We start from the raw sequence: 10,892 nt of genomic DNA on the forward strand, positions 1-10,892 counted from the left end.
CGTCCGTCACGGCCGAGGTTTAAAGTGGAACTAGGGTTGAGCCCTGTTTTGCCGCTTAGAACGGCCTGTTGTAAATAATTTCTATAATAAACTCTGAAATTTATGTTTTTGGGATCCCAATGTATATATTAAACGTTCTAGTGAAACGTTACATCCTAGCCAAAGTTTTTAATCCCTAAACCGCTAATCATACTTAGTTCACGATTTTGGCCAAATGACTCGAATAGCAAGTTTAGCACTGTTTACAAGGCACACCGTAACGGTCCCAGGAGTTGGGGCGTTACACTCATGATCTCAATAACTCCCAATTAATCATCAAATAACATTCTCATACTCAATATCCCAATAAATGACCTCGATATGACAAAACCGCTAATTCACAATATAAGACTGTCTCATGCCAAATAGCTCGAATATATCTCCATAATAATGGGATCTCATCCATAACTCACAATATGCACCTAAATACACAAATATGCCCTTAACGGGCCAATTTACCAAAACACCCTAATAATCAAATGTGGACCCACATGCATGCATATAACATCATATTATAATATAATTCACATAAACATGCACATTATCATTTAATGGCATAATTAAACAATTATGGCCCTCCCGACCTACTAATCTAGCCATTAAACCGCATTAGGGATTTCGGGGCATTACAAATAAAATCTTCTAATAACTCTATTAAAGGTTTGGTAATTTAGTTTCTTCTTCTTTTTGCTGTGTTTTTCGATTCAATAATATACTGGTTCTAGTTTCTGCCTCTTTGTTCTAATTCCTATGTTAGACTTCTATTTCCTTTTGGGGACTGTGATTATTTTTATATTTGTCTTCCTACATTATGTGGCTGGTTTCATATGGATACTTCTAATTCGTTATCTTCAAGCATCTACTGTTTCTATTCCATGCTGGTTTTTTTATGTCTAAAAGGTGTTAATGTTTTAGTGAGGCCTTTAATTCGTAATGTTGTTATTGGTTTTACTACCTTACTATGTGTTGTAATATCCTGTTTGAGTATACCATGTCTACTGTATTAGAATATATAATTGTTCTATCTTTTCCATGGTCCTTGGTGTATCTTAATTTCTATTATTTTAATTATTCTCCTATGAGGTGTAACTTTCAATCTACTTAAGTATATTTTGTTGCATATGATATTCTGTTTTCTATTAATTTCACTCCTAGTTATATGCCTGCTAGTTTTTTCTATTTTATCTAGAAATTATAACTACCACCTTCAGTTACTTTTTTCATATGATTTATCTATTTTATATAGGACTATGAATTTTACATGCTTTATTTTTTTATCTTTCTTGTATTATTTTTTTACTAATTTATTTTCTTTAAATTATTATTCCTTACTATAGGTTTTCTATACATTTATTTACTACAATCCCTTCAATTTTTTTGCTGTGTCTAATCCATTACCAGTGATCATACCATCAGTATTGGTTAATTTATGTTTTGGATTTTATCATTATTTCTTTTTTTTTTTTGTGTTCCTCTATCCTAGTTCTACATGTTCTAATTGTTTTGTGTTTTTTTCTCTATTTTCTTTTCTCTTTTCTTATGACAGGCCTTTATAATGCCGCATGATAGTGGTGTATTGGTACTGCTGATATTTTGTGCATCATTGAGTCCTATTATACTAATCTCTTTATGTCCTCTTTTCCGTCTGATGACGATATTTTTTTAGTAACCTCTACAATTCCTCACAACATAACAGATACTGTTAATTGTTCTTTGTTGCTGCCTTTCTCGGAAGATGAAGTCCATAGAGCAATTTTTTCAATGTCTCAAGATAAAAGTTTGGGTGATGAAGAAATGAATGCCATGTTTTATCAAAATCATTGGGATACTTTAGGGTCATTGGTTTTGCAAGCAGTTTTGGAATGTTTAAATGGCACGGTTGATCTTTCTGTTGTTAACTCCACTATCGTAACTTTGATTCCAAAATTGAAGATGGCAACCAGGATAAGTGACTATCGTCTTATAAGTCTATGTAATGGTTTATATAAGATTGTCTCCAAAGTTTTGGTTCATCGATTGCATCCTCGGTTAGATGATATCATGCATATTGCACAAAGTGCGTTCATTGAAGGACGTCGTATAACAGATAATGCTATGGCGGCTTATGAACTCTTGCACTCTTTGCGAGCTACTACTAAAGGTCGCAAGTGTTATTCGGTGATGAAACTAGATATGAGTAAAGCTTACGATAGAGTTGAATGAGATTTTTTAGAATCTGTTATGCTTAAGTTTGGTTTCGCTCCTTCTTGGGTTAGTCTATTGATGAATTGTGTATGTTCTGTTCAATATTCATTTTTTATAAATGGCGAGATACTTGGAAATGTTTTTCCTTCACGTGGGTTACATCAAGGAGACCCTATTTCCCCGTATTTGTTTATTTTTTGTGCAGAAGGATTTTCTTCACTTCTCTGCCAAGCGGAACGAAATAAAGATCTTTTAGGATATAAGATTGCTAGGACGACTCCTTCTATTACTCATCTGTTTTTTGCAGAAGATAGTCTCATTTTTTGTCGTGCTTCATATACATCATGTCAAACTATGGCTAACATTTTTGACGTATATTCCAAAGCATCAAGCCAGGTATATTGTCTATTATCTAATTATTATTATAATGTTCCATTTGATTGATAAGTGTATTATGCCCATTATTATACTGTTGTGTTCAATTTCTTAAGTAATACCTTTAATATAAGACACATATGTAATTTCCTAGTCTATCCATTTGTGTTTAATTATATATTAATTGTTTTTGGCACATTCTTACTGGTTTTATATATGCTTAAGCTTTTCGTGAATTGTTACTGTAAGCATATACATATTTATGCTGTCTACTTTTACTATTCCATGTAATTGTTTATTGATCGTGGGTGTCTGCTTTGTACTTAATGTTTAATAGTAATTTAAGTTATCAATCTATATCACTCTGTCTCTGTATATGTCATCTTGTTTTAGGTTTAATGTTTTTCTTATTTCCATACGTCTGCTGCTAATGGTTTTCTTTTGTCCTGGTGTACAACTAATTAAATTTGACAAATCAACGATGTATTTCTCTCCCAATACACCGGAAAATTTGAAAGACTTCTATGTCTCGATTTTTAAGATGCCCATTACACATTCTATCGAGAAATATTTGGGTCTTCCCATGTTAAGTGGTCGAAATAAGTCTCGGCTTTTTGCTGATATTAAGGAGAAGGTTTGGTTGAAGCTCAATTCTTGGAATTCTAAATTATTTTCTTATGGAGGTCGCGAAATTCTTCTTAAAGATGTAATCCAAGCAATGCCAACATACGTAATGTCATGTTTTCAAATTCCAAAATGTTTGTGTGATGAGTTAGAATCTATGATGGCTCGCTATTGGTGGAGTTGTAATGTTCATCATCGTAAGATTCATTGGTTAGCATGGCACAAATTATGTATTCCAAAATCTAAAGGTGGCCTAGGCTTTCGATCTTTTGTGTACCATAATCAAGCACGATTGGCCGCTCAAGCCTGGCGTCTTCTTACCAAACCTACTTCTTTAGCGGCTTTAATTTTTAAAGCCAAATATTATAGTCAGAAACACATCCTCACAGCTTCAGTTGGGTATACCCCAATATATGTATGGCGAAGTATTATTTGGGGGCGAGCTTTACTACTAACTGGTTTACGTCGACGTGTTGGGAATGGTGAAAATATTTTGGCTTTTAAGGATTCTTGGTTACCACATCCCCCTTCCTTTTTACCTACGACTATTGATGTATCCAACCCAAATTTATTGGTTAAGGATCTTATCTTACCTAATAGAGGTGGTTGGAACATGGATCTTCTCAAAATGTATTTCAACGTAGTTGATCAAGCACGTATTTGTTCCATACCTATTACCAGGTTTTCTAAGGAGGATATTTGGTTATGGAACTATACCAATGTTGGTAATTATTCTGTTAAAAGCGGCTATTCCTTGGCCATAAGTATAGCTTCTATTGGCCCATCTTTATCTAGAGGAGTTTTTTTGGACTGGTGGCATAAGTTTTGGAAGATACACTTACCGACAAAAATTTTACATTTTGCATGGCGGGGTTTTCATGACATTTTACCTACGTCAAATGGGCTTTATCATAGGCACGTATTACCATGTCCAAGTTGTCCTTTGTGCAGTAATCCTGTAGATTCTAATTATCATGCTATTTTTTGGTGTCCGCGAGTCAGGAAGGTTTGGAGGTTGTTACGTTTTGATTTCCTGCATAAAATATTTTTTGATATCTCTTTTCAACAAGTGATTCTCCAAGCTTCTGATGTGCTTTCCAAATCTGAGTTCGAGTTATTTATATTATCAGCTTGGTATATTTGGGGGGAAAGAAATAATATAACTCATGGTCTGCCTCCACAATTACCTCATATTGTAGTATCTCGAATTCAGTCCTTGTTTCAAGAGTACTCTCAGGTCAGATAATTATTTTTATTTGTATATTTTCCTTATTTTATTTATGTCTTCCTCTCTCTTCCTTGTATGATTTTATAGGTGGCTAATACTAGCTGGTTTCCTTTGATTTGAACCGGGTATATTTTATTGGTGTAATTTTTTCATCTGTCTATTGATATACTTATATTAGAGGTGTAATTAGTCTGAAGTACATTTGAATTGTTCTTCAATTTTCATCTCACTCTCTATCTAATGGTTATATATGTATAAGTAGATTGAACAATGACTTCATCAACCACTTTATAACATATTTCATATATGTTTATTAATCTTCCATTTATTTGTTTTTCAATTCATCTACACCGTTTCTTATTGTTGTAACTGATCAGGTTTGGGATACTAAGGTTTTGGCTGATTCCCACATATGTACTTCAACTAGACTTTGGGAGTATCCATTGTTGAACCAGTATAAATTAAATGTTGATGCTTCTATTGACGAAGTTTCAAATTCTATTGGTATTGGAGCTATTCTTCAAAATTCAAATGGAGATGGTGTTGCATGTTTATCTAAACCACTATTCGGTAATTATATTATGTTTTTCCTTTCCTGAAAAATATATTTGGTAGTCTTGAGTATGATTAAAGATATCATATATTATTTTGTTTTATGAATGTCTATTAATTGTTTGGTTTGTTCTTTGTCATAAAATTCTTCTAGTCTTGTTTATCATTTTTTAGCCAATATACTGCTTATTCTATATGATATTGATTTCTAATAGGTAACTGTAATGTTTTTATTATTTATAATAGGTAATTGATTTCTACTTCAACCATTATAACCTTATTATTATTTATTGATCAATGTGTAGATTTTGGGTTTGTTTTGCAATCTCATTAATATGTTTATTTGTTCCTCCATAGTTTCCAACTTTGACATTTACTCATATAATATTCCTGTGTTGTCTTTCTGCTGTATTTACAACCGATACGGGCATACGCCCCTTCGGTTTTACATCTTATGCTCATTCTTAGGAGAATTATATATCATTTTCTTTTTATTGTCCCTCTATATTTCTCTATCTTTATGTTTCAATTTTTCATGGCCTTCCCCTTACTAATCTTTTGTTGTTTTCCTTATTTTGTAGGAGGCTTTACAGTTATACATGCATAATGTGTGGCGTTAATAGTGGCTTTGGATTGGATTTTTTCATTAGGACTATCAGTACATGTAGTCGAAACTGATTGTCTTGCAGCTGTGTCTGCCTTTGCTAAGAGAGAAACATTTTTCAATGACTTTGGGTCTTTGTTAGAGGATATAACAAGTTTGTTGTACAGATTTTCAGGAGTGTCCCTAATCCATGTTCGTCGGTCGGCCAATATGGCAGCTCATGAATAGCTGTGCATGCTTTTTGGATTGATAGATAACTTGTTTGGTTAGATGATATCCCCTCTTCTTAGGGATGTTTAATTTATAGGTTGTACGATTTTTTGATTAATTTCAACGAAGTTATCATTGAAAAAAAAAAAAAGTTAACAAACTGAAAAGTATGATTAGTGATGGGGCACATGTGGATATTAAAACAACAAGCAGGGGTATAGTGGTAACTAGAATCGTTGGTCACCGCTGAAAATGAGAAAAAAAGAAAGAAAGAAACAAATAAAATTAGAATTTGTGCAGAGCAGAATGTAGAAGGTGAACCTCTATCTCTTTATCCCGAGAAAATCACAAGGAAAAGAAAAAAAAGCAATGGGCTTTCTAATGTGGAGCTCTAGCTCTTGCTTTGTCCAGCCTTCTCTCTCCTACCCTCTTTCTTCTTCTTCTTCTTCACGATCCATTTTCTTCCACTCTCCTTCCCCGAAAAATGCTGAGCCCAAGAGAAGGGGCACTATCCCAATGGCCTCCATGAACCAGGACGAGTCAAGTTGTAGGTATCCCTTGCAACGGAGGGCCATTCTCTTTGTGGGTATTTCAGTTCTTCCCTTGTTACGACTCAGGGCCAGAGCTCTTGACGGTTTGGCCACAAGTAAGTAGATTTTTTCTTGCGCTTTCCTCTATATAACTACATATATGTGTATGCATTGGTTCGTCTATTGGATATGGGAAATTGCCAAGTTTTCTGAAAGTTTTTTTGGTTTGAGTATTTTGTGTGGTTATGAATCTTTGGTGGGTTTAGAAGAAAAGATGTTTTGGACCATTTCAGTTTGTTGTATTGTGGTAGCTCAGTTGTGCTATCAACTTGATTTTTTTTTTCTTTAATCTAATAACGTTGTGATTTAGGAACTGACATATAGATACTGTTATGAAGTTAGATATTGATTTTGGGAAGTGATGTTAAGATTTGACAAAGAACTTAGGCAACGATTGTGACTCTTGTTGGATGCAATAATGATATGGCAATTGACTTTTTTTGGGGGGGTTGAAATGATAACATAATAGGTTTGGAAGAATGTCTAGAACCTTAGATTGAACCATAACTTTTGTTTATTAGTTATTATGACTAACCTATGCATTCATTTATCATCTTACAGAAGAAGCTGAGGTAAAGACATCCGAGGGGAACCAAATAGCTGAGGTCTGGATCTGGATTAGGTTCACAATAACTCCCAATCAGTAACTCTTGTTGGGTTTATGTGTCTGTAAGGCTTAAAAAATATCCTAAATTGGTTAACTTCTATTGACAGCAGGCACTTCAAAAGGACACTCCACCAAATGCATTTGTTTCTCTCCTGAATGGGATTGGAATACTGAGTTCTGGTGTGCTTGGTGCTCTCTATGCCTCAGCTCAGAAAGAAAAAACAGAAAATAATGCAACAATTGAAGCTGTGAGTCCATTAAAAACACATGAGGAAATCATCTTAAGGAAGACCAAAATACTTGTTTTTCTTTCTTATCTTTTTCTATATTTAATTTCAAGCTTAAGAACTTCCGTTTCCAATATTTAAATATATCTTTTAATGTTAACCTGCTGCTTGTTCTAAATGTGCAGATGAAGACCAAAATAAAACAGAAGGAATCTGCTATCACCACATTAGAGAAGAATTTTGAATCAAAGCTACTCACCGAACAGAAAGAGAGAACTGAGCAACTTAGAAAGGCTAAGGAAGAACAGCTGTCTCTCGTAGACCAACTAAATTTGGCGAACAGTACAGTTGCAGGATTGGGACAAGAGCTAAATAATGAGAAGAAATTCATAGAGGAACTTAAATTCCAAATAAAAAGTCTTGAAACTGATCTTTCTAAGGTGACTCAAGATAAGAAGATCTTTGAAGAAGATCTGAAGGAGAAGTTTGAGCTGATTGGTGTCCTAGAAGGAAGAATAAATTTACTGAACACAGAGGTGAGGGATAAAGAAGATAATGTTCAAAATCTCAGATCTTCTCTTGCTAATAAGGAGTTAGAGTTGAACAACATGAAGACTACCAATGAGCAAATAAATGATGAACTAACTCATGCACGTTCAGGAATCCATCATCTGAAGGATGAAATTGTGAAAAATCAAAATGAAATAGAGTTTAAGAACTCTGTTGTTGAGGAATTAAATGCAACTGTAAGTTCTTTAAATATTGAGAAGGATCATCTGGAGAAGAAACTTGATGCTGTTCAGAAGGAATACAATGAGTTAAAGTTATCATCTGAAAAGAAGGCAGCCTTGGATGCTAGGGTTTTGGGAGAAAAAGAAGAAGAGCTTCAGCTGCTAAAAGAAAAGCTTGCACTTGCTACAAGTGAGACTAGTCAAAACGAGGAAATAATTGCTAAATTGACTCAAGAGAATGAAAAGTTGAGGAAAATGCTGGATGAAGAATCAAACAAGGTAAATATTCTGAAACACGAGCTCCATGCTACACACGAAAGTCTTGCAAAATCAAGAGACGAGGCCTCTGATCTGGAAAAACAGTTAATAAAGTCGAATAAATTGTGCAAGGAACTTGAGGCTGAGGTTTCTAGAGTTCAGTCTGAGTTTACCAAAGTTAGCGATACATTGAAAAGGAGTCTTGATGAGGCTAAACAGAGTGGTGAGGAGTTAGCTGGTGAGCTAACTTCAGTGAAGGAGCTTATGAAGAAGACAAAAGAGAAGCTACAAAATGTGTCTCTTGAACTGGCAACTGTTGTGGAAGACCGTAATAGCCTGCAGCAAGAACTCGTTGATGTCTACAAAAAGGCTGAAAGTGCTGCCAGTGATTTGAAAGAAGAGAAAAAAACCGTATCCACTTTGAACAAAGAACTACAAGGCCTGGAGAAGCAGATAGCAAAGGATAAGGACTCTAGAAAATCTCTTGAAACAGACTTAGAAGAGGCTATCAAATCACTTGATGAGATGAACCGAAATGCAATGACACTTTCTAGAGATTTAGAGAAGGCAAACTCTCGAATTTCTGAGCTTGAAGATGAGAAACAGGTGCTCTACAAGACCCTAACAGAGCAAAAGAACGCGTCCAAAGAGGCCCGAGAAAACATGGAAGATGCCCATAACATGGTGATGAGACTTGGCAGTGAAAGGGAGACTTTGGATAAGAAAGCAAAGAAACTTGAAGAGGATTTATCTTCAGCCAAGGGTGAAATATTGCGGTTAAGGAGTCAAATGAGCTCATCAAAGGCTGTTGTAAATAATAAGAAAACTGTAACTGAAAATGTTGAAGCTGAAGAAGACAAAGACAAGGAGAAAGACAAAGTCAAAGTAACTGCCAAGAGAACTGTCCGAAGGAGGAAAGCTAGTTCACAATGAGATAGTTAGCAGCAGTACCCTCTGCAGAGTATTTCTCCATCATCTTGTTGTAATAGTTTTTCAAGGCATCTGACCATTTTTTTTTCCTACCCAAATAAGAGCTGCAATGTATAAATTAGTGAGACTTTATGACATTAGTGAAACAAATACTATTGTATGATAATTCTTTTCACAACTTTTGTCCCATTTCCGTTGATATTTTCAGTTTTTGCCTACAATTTGCAGGATTTGATGATTTGACTTTCTACCCACAAAAGAAATTATACATATACATAACGCATAGAGTACACTTCATAAATGTTTTTTTAGACTTAAAAATATTAAAAATAAATTGGTCGACCACAGTGGGAGTCGAACCCACGACCTTTTGATCCGAAGTCAAACGCGCTAATCCACTGCGCTATGCGGTCATTTATGCTCTATGTGGCTTTTAATTTAATATAATTGTAATGCTATAATTCATGTAAATCAATAAATTACCCTATAGATTAGAGATGTAAATTATTATATAAACATTTTATCGCTTTAGTTAAACTTATATTAACAAATTTACATGATTTTAATTTAATTGCATTTATTTTTTCTTATAATTTTAATATTCGTTCTTGTCATGCCTTATTATCCTAATTTATAATGATTGAAAGTACAATATTCAAATTCCATTGCACAAAAATGATGATAAGTCCCAAAATATAATGGCTTTAAAGTAAAGTAATTAAAATATTTATATATCAAAGGCTCTTACTTGAGATAAAAGGATGATTCAAATTTATGTTGTAAGTAAAATTATATAAAGCTGTGAATAGAAAACTACTTTCGTTCCCACAATCCCACATCGAAACAACCATAGATATGATGCTTAATACGTAAATATTATGCATTGATATTCTTCATTTAATTATATGAATTTTTTATTATTTGAAAGCGAGTTTCAATTACAAAAGTGTCCAACACGAGAAAAATATGTTATTTTCTTTAAAATTTAATTTTTAGTTATATAATAGATTTATATAATTACGGTATGATATAAATTTAAAATTGTAATTAGAAATAGAGTTTATATCTTTTTGGGTCCTGTTTTTTTCTCCATTATTTGTTTGGACTCTGTGTTTTGATAAATTACTTTTTGGACCTTATGTTTTGTAAAATGGTTAAAATAAAATCCTAAACTCGATTTTGGTCAATGTTTTCTCAACTAAAATCACAAATAATTTATCAAACTAACAATTCAGAACAAAAATAAAATCATTCTGCTTAAAAACTGTGTTGTTATATTCAATTTTTTCTTCATCAAAATTGAGTTTAGGGATTTATTTTAACCATTTTACAAAACACAGGGTCCAAAAAGTAATTTGTCAAAACACATGGTCCAAACAAGTAATGGAGAAAAACACAGGGTCCAAAAATGTATAAACCCTTAGAAATAATAGTATTGTTATTGTATATCTTATTATATTATTATATTTTGTTATCCAAAATATAGTTTTCCCATTTAATTTTTCCAAATAAAATTAAACATAATTTTGTAAAATTTAAATTATTTACATTTATATTTATTCTTATTTTGATTTAAAATTATAAACTATGATTAAGTTTATATCCTTAAAATTATAAACTATGATTAAGTTTTTATCCTTAAAAAATTTATTATTTTTAATGGAGAGTTTAAAAGATATTTAATATTTTTAATTATAAATTAGGGTTTATACATTTTTGGACCCTGTGTTTTG

The 10,892-nt window shown here is 33.1% G+C and overlaps 2 protein-coding genes and 1 non-coding gene across 4 annotated transcripts; 2 read left to right on the forward strand and 1 right to left on the reverse strand.

Annotated features, from left to right (window-relative positions):
* Window positions 1-3,079: 3,079 nt before the first annotated feature.
* LOC133795126 (uncharacterized) lies at window positions 3,080-5,834 on the forward strand. Its single transcript, XM_062232575.1, has 3 exons — window positions 3,080-3,328; window positions 4,828-5,020; window positions 5,653-5,834. Exons 1-3 carry the CDS (start codon window positions 3,080-3,082, stop codon window positions 5,832-5,834), a joined length of 624 nt encoding a protein of 207 aa, XP_062088559.1.
* A 252-nt stretch (window positions 5,835-6,086) lies between these two features.
* On the forward strand, window positions 6,087-9,337 carry LOC133795963 (MAR-binding filament-like protein 1-1). 2 transcript variants are annotated; one of them, XM_062233446.1, is made up of 4 exons: window positions 6,087-6,462; window positions 6,968-7,011; window positions 7,121-7,261; window positions 7,426-9,337. In XM_062233446.1, exons 1-4 carry the CDS (start codon window positions 6,186-6,188, stop codon window positions 9,160-9,162), a joined length of 2,199 nt encoding a protein of 732 aa, XP_062089430.1. In that variant the 5' UTR covers window positions 6,087-6,185; the 3' UTR covers window positions 9,163-9,337. The 2 variants fall into 2 exon arrangements, with proteins under 2 accessions (XP_062089430.1, XP_062089431.1); XM_062233447.1 differs by having other exon boundaries at window positions 6,088-6,462; window positions 7,124-7,261.
* A 161-nt stretch (window positions 9,338-9,498) lies between these two features.
* Window positions 9,499-9,572, reverse strand: TRNAR-UCG (transfer RNA arginine (anticodon UCG)). The gene has a single exon. It is a non-coding gene; the product is annotated as a tRNA-Arg (tRNA).
* Between the last annotated feature and the right edge of the window lie 1,320 nt (window positions 9,573-10,892).

The sequence above is a fragment of the Humulus lupulus genome, chromosome 8 (genome assembly GCF_963169125.1).
Source record: "Humulus lupulus chromosome 8, drHumLupu1.1, whole genome shotgun sequence".
Taxonomy (NCBI): domain Eukaryota; kingdom Viridiplantae; phylum Streptophyta; class Magnoliopsida; order Rosales; family Cannabaceae; genus Humulus; species Humulus lupulus.